Genomic DNA, 12,229 nt, shown 5'->3' on the forward strand with positions numbered 1-12,229 from the left:
GTTTCAAGCCAGATCTGGAAATGTTTCCAGGCTCCCAGATGTGGGTCGGTCTCCACATGCACCAGGCTTTGCTGAAGCTGAAGCCCCTGGCACACCTTCACCCCGCAGCCGGTTCCCGGTGCGGGTGGCTGGGGAACCAACCTGCAGAAGACTTTGCAGAACCAGGCGCCAATATAGCCTGAATCCACCCCCTTGGGTACCGCTTTTGGGGATTTTTTCCGCATCTTGAGGTAGAAGCATGAGGTACTGCCAGCCTGGTCCTGTGCCGCGGGACCCCTGTGAGCACGGTGTGCCCGCACCGTAGCATCGGTACTCACGCATCAAACCTTGGAGCGGTCTGAAATTGCAGCAGAGCTGCTGTGCGTCTGCAGATAGACACACAGAAAGGGTAGAACATCACCTTTTTTTGTCCGTTTCCTCTCAAGAGAAAAAGGGAACAAGAAATGAAATTCCCTGGGGGGGGCGGGGGGAAATAAGTAATCCTACCTGCCGGACCATGGTTTCTTTATACATGATAAATCATTTGACGTATGCAGGGAAACCACACGTGGGTGCCTCTGCTGACTCTGCAGGAATATGATCTTGCAGGGCTATATATAGGATGTGGGCTCCAAAACCTGTCGGATACTAGAAATGCAGACAGATATAGTACCACGGTTACGTGGACAGTTAGACATCAGAGATTCAACAGCTCCACAGATGACATTGCAATTAAAAGTGATAAACTGATACCTTCTGAACATCATTTTTACAGTGAGCTCAAGTTTCCAGTTTGTGGCGAGTTGTTCGTTTTCAGAGAGGATGGTATGCTGCTCTCAGCAAAGCTACATAAACATTTTCTACCAAGCCAGAATGTTTTTCCTAGAGCTGATATCTCATGCCTGCTGAAGCTCTTGGCCTCAGTTCAAAAGAGTATTTTACTAGAGAATTCACATATGCAAAAATGAACCTGTGGGACCTGATTCGATAAATCTCATCAGTCAAAGGGAAGCATAAAAGTTGTGCAACTGTGGAGATGAGAGCCAGATACTATATGGGAGGTCAAAAGCCAGTCAGGAAAGGCCAGACGGGGAAGAGGCAAAGTTCAACTTCATAATCACGTTTGTGGTGTTTTTTGGTTTTTTGTTTTTTTTTGTTTTAATACCATGTCTATAAAATGCACCCAGAGTAAAGCCTTTCCAGAAACCGAAAGAGAGATTTATGTCTTTCAGCCACTACTGATCTGGTCTGACTAGACCATCAGGAAATAAAAATGTTCTGGGCAATTCAACCAAATGTAATTTGTGTAAAAAAACCAACAAAGTTTGTATCTGAACAAGTTTATGTAGTTAGTACTACTTGACCTGTCATTAAGCTTTATGCTTCAGAGCTCTGTTGGGAAACGCTGTCAGCCTTTTAGACTGAAAGGCTGGAGGTCAGACTGGAAAGATCCTAAACCTTCTCTGATTTCTGTGGGGAAGAACACAGCAGAGACTCAGGCTTCAAGGTAAAGGAGTACAAATACTCCATATTCCTGGATTGCTCCGTGCAGCGCTGCGTACCGCAAACCCCCCCCCCGAATGGCGCGATAACCAACACGGAGAGCGTCTTGAGAGATGCACCCGCTTTCTGCACTGAAATTTGGGGTTCGCTTTGCAAGGCAACGCCAGCTTTTGGCTTTCAAAGAACGACGTTCAGCAGAAGCTGCTCCCAACAGGAATCTTGAAAGGACAAGCTCCTGAACATTACCGGCCAGCGGAAGGATGGGAGGAATCGGCTCAAGGTAAGTGCTGGTGCACGACGACAGGAACGGAGCAGTAGGGGTAACCTCTGCCGGCTCGTAGGGATGTTGATTTTACTGATGCATCTGCCAAAAACCTCAGCTGTGCCTGGCCGGTCTGCTCATGCCTGGCAGACGCGTGTGCAGATGGTGCAATAACCAGAAGGAAACGTTACTCAGCTCCGTTTCCTAAGGGTCAGTGATCAGCAGCGAGGCACCCGTCACATCCCACGGATAGACGAGACGCAGCGAGGTACGGACGTGCGGTTGGGAGCTCACGAGGAGCTCTCACGGGCCAGTTGTGTTTGATTTCCAAAGATCTTATTGCACCCAGGGGACCTTTCCCACGCGGAGCAAGGGTTCGGAGGGGTCATCCGACTGATGGGCACGTGGCTGATGTCCTCCGCTCCCGGGGGTGGTGGCTGGGCAGCCTGACGGCAGGACTGTGAGTAGGGGAGCTGGGGAGACGGCCGTGCTGGGCTCCGAGAGCTTTCCTGGGGCGCCTGGGAGGGAGGGAGGGAGACGGAGGAAGTTGGGGATTCCATGGTTTGTGGGCTTGGCTTTAAGGATACCTGCTTGCAGTTAGTCACACTGTTAGCTGTGTTTGTATCTTCATTAATTCATCCTTTATTCCGTGTGAGGGAGAAGCGTGTAAGAGAAAAGGTGGCATGAGGTTGCTTTTTATGTATAAAATTTCCTCTGTATGAAACTATTCCTGTGGAGATATAAAAAGCAAATTTACAGGGTATCTCTCAGTTGCACAAGACCGGATAGTGACTTCTTCGGCAGAGGTTGAAGGACGCTACCTGTTTTGCCAGTGAAATATTTCTGTCTGCTTTATTAAGTGTTTCACTTCTGTTTCTTTCTAGTTGGGGTTAGTTGGTGAGTGGAAAACCCCTGCAAGGAGCAGAATTGCTGGCAAGTGAAAGTGAAAGTAGGGCACAAGTGGACATTTTGGAAAGCTGGTGGATTTGGGGCAGACTGAGAGCCCTGCGTATAGGCAGGGGAGCCAGCAGAGGTTAGCATCTATCTACGGAGCGGGGAGAGAACAGGGAAGGGGGGAGCAATGGAGAAAGGCTGCCTGGAAACATCATCCCACCCCATTCCCCCGCTTTCTTTTCCGTTTCCCCTCCACCCCCTCAAATCCCACACTTGGTATCCACAGACTTCAAATTCTTCTGCTGCGGTGGCAGCAGCAGCAGCAGCACACTGCTGTGCAGAGAGGAGAGAAAGAGCAGCTGCATCCAAAAAAAGTTCCCAGGAGCGCTGGATCTCATGAATCTCCTGCAATGGGATTTGAGAGAAAACGAATTGGGAGCATTTTTCTAGGAATAGGCCTGGCTGGTGGTACTGCGTACAAAGAGCAACCGTGGTCTGAAGACAGCAGTGGAACAAGCTAAGGCTGCAAGGGAGACTCGGGTCCTTCCTCGCTCTTTATTTTGGCGGTTCAGGGGCTGCCAAGCCTTTGTTCATGGACCTTTGTACTGTAACCAGCTCTATAAGGGAGCTCCTCCTGTAATGATTTCCTCTGATTAGCTTGCTCTGAATACCCATGATCCCTGCCAAAGCATGAAGAGCATCAGAGCTGGATAAATGATCATTTCCAGTTTCTGCTTGAATACTGTGTTCAAATTCTTCGAGCAGCTCCGAGTAGCTCAGCCACAGACCCTCAGACCCTTGCAAATTCCACGGCAGGCAGGTGGGCAGCTCTCAGCTGCGTGTATGTGCTCCACAATAGGGTAATGTTGTAGGAGCAGTGAAGTGATGAGATGCATAGAAAAACATTGCCTGGGTCCCAAACTGGGACATTCAAAGGAGGCTGAAGCACAGCAGCAAGCAAAGTAAAATCCACAGAATTTGAATTATTGGTGGCTACCTGTTTCAGCTTCTTCTCTTTGTAAGTGCTGTGTCTTCGGGGTTAGAGCGCATAGCAGAGACTTTGCTGATAAGCAATTTTTTTTTTTTTTTTTTTTTTTAACCTGCCCCCCCAAAGGAATTTGACCTCGGCTGGCTGCCAGCTGCCCACCCAGCCTCTCTCTCACTCTCCCTCCACAACAGGACAGGGAAGAAAATAAGGTGGAAAAGTTCACAGGTTGAGACAAAGACTGGGAGATCACTTACCAATTACTGTCATGGGCAAAACAGACTTGATTTGGGGAAAGTTAATTTATTGCCAATTAAAATAGATTTAGCCAGCGACAAAAAACCCCCAAAGTTAGAACAACACCTTCTTCCCAAGCTCAACTTCATTCCTTCATTCCTGACTCTTCTACCTCCCCTCTGCCAAGTGATGCAGGGGGGAAGGGGATGGGTGTTGACCTCAGTCCATAAGAGTTGTCCTCTGCAACTCCATCATCCTGAAAAATTTCCCACATTCCAGCATGGCTCCTTCCCAAGGGCTGAGGTCCTTCAGGACAAGCCTGCTCTGGTACGGACGCCTCTCCATGGCTTGCAGCTTCCTTCAGGGCATGTCCACGTCCTGCATCGTGGGGTCCTCCACAGGCTGCAGGATGGATATCTGCTTCACCACGGTCCCCCACAGGTTGTAGGGGGACAATTTGCTTCACCATGGTCCTCTCTGAGCTGCAGGGGAATCTCTGCTCCAGGGCTTGGAGCACCTCCTTCCCCTCCTCCTTCACTGACCTGGGGGTTTGCGGGGCTGTTTCTCTCACGTTTTTCCCTCGCTTCTCACTGCTGGGCACCTCTCTCAGAGGTGCCACCGGCTTAGCTGATGGGCTCAGCTGTGTCCTGCGGTGGGTTTTGTTGAGCTGGTTGTCCCCGGCATGGGGGACCCCTGGTCTCTTCTCCCGGAGGCCAGCCCTGCAGCACCCCGCTGCCAGCACCCGGGCACCTGCGCCCAGTACAGTACCCGTGAGTGGCAGCTTTGCTCTCTTGAACACTAAAGGGGGGGTTAAAGCTACCCTGACTTCTGCAGCTGATCACACACTGCCTAGAAGCCAAGTCTTACTCCTGTTAGCCAGGTGGCACCACTGGCCTTCACGTAACGAGCTGAGTTTATTGTGTCAAATTGTATTTTCTTACAATGGGAATTTTAGAAAGATATATTTTAGAGACAAATAGTGACCTGGGTCCAAGCCAGGATGGTCAGGGTCATTTCTGTGATGCTTACCATGCCCCACCAATGTACAAACCTCAGTTCCTCGGTTCTGGGCCAAACCTGCACTTGCCAGCAGGAGGGGGGTCGACTTTTCTGAGAAGTGATCAGACTCCTGACCAGACCAGAGTTATCGCATAGTTTGACAGCTTTGGAAAAGACCCCTACTTTAATCTGGATTTCTTTTCTGATGTTAGGGCCGAGCAAGAAGCCAGGTGGTGGCCAGCTCTTCTGCGCCTGTGGTGTCTTCTGACTCATCTGTCTGCTCCCGAAATGGAGTACGCCTGGTACTGGCTCGATGATTCTGGGCGGTGGATTGAGTATGGGGAAAAGGTGAGATCCATCCGCTGTTGGTGTCGAAAGCTTTTGTTAAGCCATCTTTGGAGAGTTATTTAGGACACGTTGTTCTGCAGCTGGGGTGTTTCACACGCACCACTGGGTGCCCTTGCAGTGCTGCTCTGATGCCCTGGTGGATTTGTCTTATTAATTGTCCCTCAAAGCAGTACTGCTACTCTCTGAAAGCTTTCAAAGGACTGGCTTTGAAAGCGGGTGCATTTTCCAGAGATGACGGATGTCTTTTCGCTGAAGCTGACCACACAGGCTGAAGGCTGCTTTGTTGCTGCTGTTCCAAGCAGCAGTTCTCTGTGGGGTACCCCTCCGTTGCTGAAGAACAAATGCTTGAAGCCTTGGAGACTTAGTTCCAAAGGGCAACCCGTGATAGGGGCCTGGGGAAACACTGGTATTTCCCCACAGTGTCACCTAAACCAAAGGCTGGTTTCTAACAGGTATAATTTCCTTGCTCTTTCTTATAGCATCCAGATCACTGCTCTGCCACGGTAACATCTGCAGATCTGGAGAAGGAATTTCAAGCTGACCAGAAAGGCGTTGTGTTATTCAGGGCTGGTTCTCAGAAGTATAAGTTAAGCTTTGAAGGTGAAGTATCTCCTTGTTTTAAGTTCATTACACAGTGTAGCTGGCTCTAAGGTAGCCTCCTTCATGCAGAGTGTGCACCCTATGTCTGGATTTCTTTGGACAGGTCTTTTTCCTCCTGTAAGTTTTCTCCAAGCAGAACTTGAGCAGTAAGTACGTTTCTCTGCAGTTTTGAGATGCCCTGCTCGAGCTTCTAGACTTGTGCATCTCTAGTCAAGAAAGCATCTCTGACAATATTGTATATTCAGAAGAAGAGCTGTGAGTAAACACTTCATGGTATCTGGCTTATGCATTTGGGCTTATACAACTAAAGAGGAGAAACGAGACAGGAAAAAAAAAAAAGCGCTGAAAAGTCAAATGGTGAAGAAGTGAGCCCATGGTAGACATCTTTCAAGCTAGTTATGAGGAGAGAAAGCACACAGGGCAGCAAAGGAAAATTTAGGGCTGGTTGCATAGAAAGAGAAACAGGGAAATGAGAAATGCTTTTCTGTTTCTAATTTATTTACCCATCTTAAAATTCCTGTTATTTTTCCAAGCTTTAAATCTGTTTCCTGGCGTGAATAAAGAGAGTGGTGTTTAAAGGAGGAAACAATGGATAATTAGCCTTGTCACACAGCATGTGCTCTGTGATATTGTTACAGGGACCAAGAAGAGAGGGCAGACTTTCCTCTTAGCACCACGTAACAATCCCGCACGGCTGGGAAAGCTAGATTTATGGCCTCTGTCATACCGAAAACTCTTCCCTGCTGTAGGCCTGACATCAGATGTGGTTTTCTCTGGCCAACAGCCTGGATGTGAATGCGTGTACAGGTGCAGTCGGTGGCTGGTTGCCTTTGAATTTCACAATCTATGCTAGCAAGTGGTTAACGTTGCTCTGATCTCCCAGCAGAAGCAGCACAGGTGGGAGTGGTTTTGAAGTAGGGAGTGGGGTGGGTCTGATAGAAAGTGCACCATGATGTGATATTCAAGGCTACCTCTTTTTTTATTTTTTCTAATCACATAAGAGTGCGTCCCTGGACAATAAATTTTCTAATTATTGAGTCACTGTTTCTGTCTTTCAAGACATGGTCCAAAGAAATTTGTTCTATGAAACTCAAAGAAAAGTTGCCCGACTGCCAAAATTTCTGTCCTCTCAAGGTGAACAAGACAGAAGGTAATATACATTCATTATTTAATAATGTCTCTAGATGTCAGCACCTTTCTGCTAAGAAGTTCCTCCTACCTGTCTAGAATTCAATTTTAGATCTCTCTAATTCATTTTGAGATACCTTTTGCTGACTGGTTTAATGGCAAATTTTGAGGTGACAGTATCTGTAAATTATGCAACGCTTCTGTGAAGTGTGCTGGAGGGGTGTTTGGTGGCAGTCTTTGGCAGCTGTAAGAGACCCCTACAGTAGATTTGTTCTCTCTGTGAGAGCAAGGCCACATAGGGCTGACACAACCGTGCCAGGAACTTTTGTTCCTTGATTTATGCCCCAACAATACTAAATAAACTGTGCACAGAGCAGGAGCAAGGGACTGCCGGTCCCAAGAACTGTGGAGCAGATAGACGCCATCCCCTGGAAAGCTGAGGATAAAATAAAGCCCAGAAGCAAATCCCTCTAAATGAAGTGAACTGGATGCAATTATTGGGGATACTCTATCTTATGGCTTTTTTAAAGGAAGTTCAGCTTGATAGAATTTGAGCGTGTCAGCTGTGGAAGTTAGCTGTGCTACTGCTTTATTTTAAAAAGAGCCGCCTTTGCTTCAGAAACCAGCAGACAGCGCATTTGAAGCCAAGGGTTCAATTTAAGGGTTGGTTCAACCGAGGGTGGGTTGATTCAAAACAAAACCAAACTGGAGCGTTAGCATCTATCCAGGAGCTACTCTTGCCTGAGTTAAAATGTGCGTGCCGGGAGGGCGATAGTGCTGGAAGCTGTTGAGCGCTGACTGGTGCAGACTGGGGCACAACTGTCCACCCGCAGCCTCCTGACAGGCTTGGTCCTGGGGATGGGTGGGGGCAGGCCACCTCTCTGGCCAGTGATTCAGAGATGAGTGGCCACGTGGAGGGAGAGGGCTAACGCTCCAGTTTCCTAGAGGTTCAAGCAATGTGTGTGGAGGGCTAGCTGGAGCACGTTACTTCTCATTTGAAGCTCTCCTACCAGGGTCTTGACCTGCCAAGAGATGCATTACTGCCACTAGGATGTGCGTGGAGGTCTAAACCGGAGAAAGGGATAACGATTATGTGGAAATGTCGTGGTCTTGACTTAGTCTAAACACTACTTAGCAACAACTGAAAACACCAGTGTGTTATCAACATTCTTCTCATACTGAATCCAAAACGTAACACTATACCAGCTACTAGGAAAAAAAACCAAACCCAAACCCTCTATCCCAGCCAAAATGAGGACAGGAGAGTAAAACAAAAATAAAAATCCAGGGTTATCCAAAGTCTGTCATAGAGCCAGTGGCTGGATCTTCTGGGAGAGGGATTTTGTTAGGAGTATCATGGACTAACTTGCTCCTTTTTCTTTTCTGCAGCCAAAGCATGACTCTATCGTGTTCTGACTGTCCTCCACAATGGGACCAATCTGCACTGCCTGATATTGGCTTCAAGGTGGGTCTTTCCAGCATTCCAATGGGTAGGGCGAACTGTGTCCTGTACTGCTTTTTCTGCAGAAGAGGACCCCAGTTGAGATGTTCCCAGCTTTTAAACATGTCTTATAAAATAAGCAACTATGAAGTTAAACAAGACGGACAGTTTCACATTCACAGTAGACCTATGTCTCCTGGGAAGCTCTCTGAGACCCCCTACATGTATCTTGCAGGGGTGTGTGTGTGTATATATATATATATATATATATGTAAGTATATAGAAAAAGTACCCTTTGGATATTACTGGTCTGACCTGTCCTTTGCACTCCCCCAAGGCACCCGATCCTCTGATAAACTGGATGAATTGCATCTCAAGGTGGTGGTGTAGTATTTGCTCTCACAATTTGAGGCAAAATGTTATTTGCCGTGGTAAAACTAGGGCTTAGCACTGTAGGGAAGGAGCTAGGGCGTCAAATTAAGGTGAAACTGATATTCACTCTTCTCCAGCCTGAATGTTGCTGTGCATTTCAACTTTACATTACTCTAAAGTAAAAATAATCTAGATGCGGAGGTGTGTCCACCAAAGGAAGCCCGTGTGGGATTGTATTCGTTTCCATCAGTCAGTGCCTGTGCTTCCACATGGGGAGTGAGGGTGAAGGTGGGGAGAGGACGGTTAACTGGAAAAACAGGAGAAGCTTGTGATTTTAATGGCAGGACTTTTCCTCTGATGTGAGGAGATTGAGTCCTTTGGAAGGACTGGGAGTTGTTACTGTCAATAATACCTTATTTTTGGTGTTAAAATTTTCAGTTGGTACAGCTCAGCTACACTTCCCAGGAATATGGAAAAATTAAGAGGCTGTTTGAGAAGACGATGAAAGATTACTACATCCACCAACTGCAGAGGATCCAGAACCCAACACTTTGGCAAGTTTTTCAGTGGTTTGTATCTATTTTATTTCATTATCCTTATGGTAGCAGAAGACTCGTATTTCCTGATCTATTGTCTTCCACAGTCTGCGTTAGGAGTTGCCAAATCCAGCAGCCCAGCGGAGGTGAGGCTGCCACGTTTCTGTGCGCCCGGGTCTGGCTGGCAGCGAGGTTCAGCACACGTAGGCGCACACGCACAAACACACACAAGATGTATGAACACGCACACAGCTGGCCACAAAACCCAACACAGACAGCACAGCACTCAAGCAGTCATAAACAGCACCAACGGCCTCATCCTGTTCCCTTCCTCTGGCTGATGGGGATGAAAGCTTGTTACTGGAACATACGTACACGTACGGGTCCCTCTAGGAGCTGGTCTGAGACACTCAGCCTACCCACATGTTGGTCTCTGGGTCCTCTCATCTCCAGTTATGTTCTGCATACACACACACACATGCAAATGGGTCTCTGTAGACTTCATGGTGTCTTCAGGGGTTGGCCTGGACCTCCTGGTCCCTCCGGTAAGCAAGGTCAGACCTTCTGGTCTCTTGAGCATCTGGCGCAGACTTAAGACTTCTCCAAAACCTGGCTCCCAGGCCAGCTACTCTCCTCACTGGTTGTCCGGTGTTATGCTGGCTAGTGATCAAACACTGACGTGCACCCCCTCACTTGCAGCAGTTTCTGCTTCTGTGGACATGCAGCTCCAGTGACCCAAGGTCCTACTCCAGTTGCTGCACCCAGACCCCCACACACGCACATACACACAGACTGGAGAGTCCGTCACCCAGGTAAGAGTTAGAAATGGAATTTAATAAGATAGGGCAGACTGCGCTGATCAGGCACAGGGCATGGCCAGACAAACCTACTGTCAAGATAGCTGCCTGTTTATACACAACCAGCCCTTTTTACCCCCTCATCCATCTATTTTCCCACATTCGTTTCTCCTCGGACCATCTTGATCCCTCCCTTCTCCCACCTACAGTTCCTCTGGTAAACATTCTATTATAAGTCCTGTGCAATCCCCAAATGCTCTTTCCCTGTGTCTCGTAACAAGTCCCATACTCTGGTAGGCAGTAGCCTCCTGATGTCTGTGAGCTGCTCTGGGTGCTTCCCTGGTCCTGGGGCTGCGGCTCCCCTGGGGCAGCCCTGGGAAGGGGCTGGGACTGGGGCTCCTCTCTCCGTGATAGGGTTATTGAGGTTGTCTCTGTGCTCTTTTGTGTGTGTGGAAATGAGACTTTTATCGCATAACCTAAGAGGTTGTGTGGGGGGTTCTTGCTAGTGTTATTTGAAAAGAAAGTTCTTTTCCTTCACCACGACTGAGCTGTGGTATCTCAAATTTATTCTTTTTGTTTTAGTCACTTCCACATAGTTTAAAAAAAAAATAAAAAAAAAAAAAGAGGGGGACTGTTTATGTGATAAAATAGGGGTAGAGATTATACAGTCTTCACTGTGGCTTCATACAGCTCAGTTTTATAAACATATTTATGCATTCAGGATTTATATAACCTGGGAACTGACCAATTCCCAGTCAAGAGATGTTTGTCTCTTTACTCTCTCATGTGGTATGAAGTTGTGGGTGACACAGTCCATAGCGATGCTGAGAACTTTTTGTTTTGCTGGAAGAAGCCAGCTGTGCAGCAGGGTACCAACAGAAGTGCAAAGCAGGCAGTAACCCCACTGAGAGTGGTTTGTGTCACTGTTCCTCCATGACCCAAAAGTAGGAGGACTTGAGCTGGGAAATTGTCCTCGTTTGAACCAGGATAACATGTCTTTTTTTTTTTTTTTTGTTCGGTCCCTAGGCAAAAGTTGCAGATGAAGAAGCTCAATAAATCGAAACAGGTGGATGAGCGGCTCCTGTTCCATGGGACAAGTCCATCCCACATGCCTGCCATCTGTGAGCAGAACTTTGACTGGAGGATCTGTGGGACTCACGGGACAATGTTTGGAAGAGGTACAGGCACAGAAGTGTGGGTTCAGGGGCTGTAGCAGCACGGGCTGCAGACCCTGGCCAGGCTGGTGGGTGGGTGCAAGGTAACTGACTGTCCCTGACTCCCGCACTCCCACCGTTAGGGCACTCTCTGCGTGCGTCTGCATTGCCGCAGGCAGAATCTGCAGCAATCCCATTTCGGGAGGGGCTAAAAACATCCCTCTCTGCCTCGGGGACTGGCTGCTCAGCAAAGCTCTTGGAGAGGTGGGACCGAGAGGTTGATGGCAAAATGTGGCTGGAGTCTGGCGATGCTTTAAAATAAGCTGACGTTGAAACATCTGGCAAGGATGCGTGTAGAGCTACCTGGGGCTGTTGAATCTCTGGCTGCCAAAACGCCGACAGCAGATGTTTGTTCCTCAGTTGATGTATTGTCTTACCTGTGGCTTTTTCTTGTCCTTAGGAAGCTACTTTGCCAGAGACGCCAGCTATTCTCACGACTACTGTTCCTCTCACAGTGGTCGCTACAGCATGTTTGTAGCTCGCGTTCTCGTTGGAGACTTTGTTCAGGGAGACCCCGAATACCTTCGCCCTCCACCCAGAGCCAGTAATTCAAACAGACTTTATGACAGCTGCGTGGATGACCCGACAGACCCTTCCATCTTTGTCATCTTTGAGAAGCACCAGATTTACCCTGCCTATATCTTGGAGTACAGCAGTGAGACCCGATGTATGATCCTGTAATGAACGGCGGAATCTCCTTTGAATTTACACTGAATAAATTACACTTTAGTACAGCTTTTAAAAATGTTTCTTCAATTTTAGTAGCAGCTTTGGAACATTTTCTAATGCAGCGAACCAATATCAATCCCCTGAAAGATTTTGGGGCATAATTTTTTGGTAGGGGCTATTCTTTTGCCAGCACGAAGTGCTAAACTTTAACCTCCACCTTTACCCTGGGATGGGGATGTACCTGCCTTGCGTACCCTGATGCAGT

The 12,229-nt window shown here is 48.0% G+C and overlaps 1 protein-coding gene across 5 annotated transcripts; it reads left to right on the forward strand.

The window, feature by feature from the left end:
* Positions 1–1,195: 1,195 nt before the first annotated feature.
* On the forward strand, positions 1,196–12,029 carry LOC126047910 (protein mono-ADP-ribosyltransferase PARP12-like). Of its 5 annotated transcripts, XM_049822199.1 has the most exons (9): positions 1,891–2,012; positions 2,094–2,204; positions 5,072–5,207; positions 5,687–5,807; positions 6,867–6,957; positions 8,325–8,400; positions 9,187–9,317; positions 11,108–11,259; positions 11,696–12,029. In XM_049822199.1, exons 3-9 carry the CDS (start codon positions 5,148–5,150, stop codon positions 11,974–11,976), a joined length of 912 nt encoding a protein of 303 aa, XP_049678156.1. In that variant the 5' UTR covers positions 1,891–2,012; positions 2,094–2,204; positions 5,072–5,147; the 3' UTR covers positions 11,977–12,029. The 5 variants fall into 5 exon arrangements, with proteins under 5 accessions (XP_049678154.1, XP_049678156.1, XP_049678155.1 ...); XM_049822197.1 differs by lacking the exons at positions 1,891–2,012; positions 2,094–2,204 and adding an exon at positions 1,196–1,762; XM_049822198.1 differs by having other exon boundaries at positions 1,891–2,204.
* The last annotated feature ends 200 nt before the right edge of the window (positions 12,030–12,229 follow it).

This window comes from Accipiter gentilis, chromosome 18, assembly GCF_929443795.1.
Source record: "Accipiter gentilis chromosome 18, bAccGen1.1, whole genome shotgun sequence".
Classification (NCBI taxonomy): domain Eukaryota; kingdom Metazoa; phylum Chordata; class Aves; order Accipitriformes; family Accipitridae; genus Astur; species Astur gentilis.

Bases quoted from the DNA above. Each gene is read 5' to 3' on its own strand.
- LOC126047910 (XM_049822197.1), top strand. From the start codon at position 1,743: ATGGGAGGAATCGGCTCAAG. The intron at 1,763-5,071 runs GTAAGTGCTGGT...TTCTGATGTTAG, and splicing joins ATGGGAGGAATCGGCTCAAG to GGCCGAGCAAGAAGCCAGGT. The intron at 6,958-8,324 runs GTAATATACATT...TCTTTTCTGCAG, and splicing joins CAAGGTGAACAAGACAGAAG to CCAAAGCATGACTCTATCGT.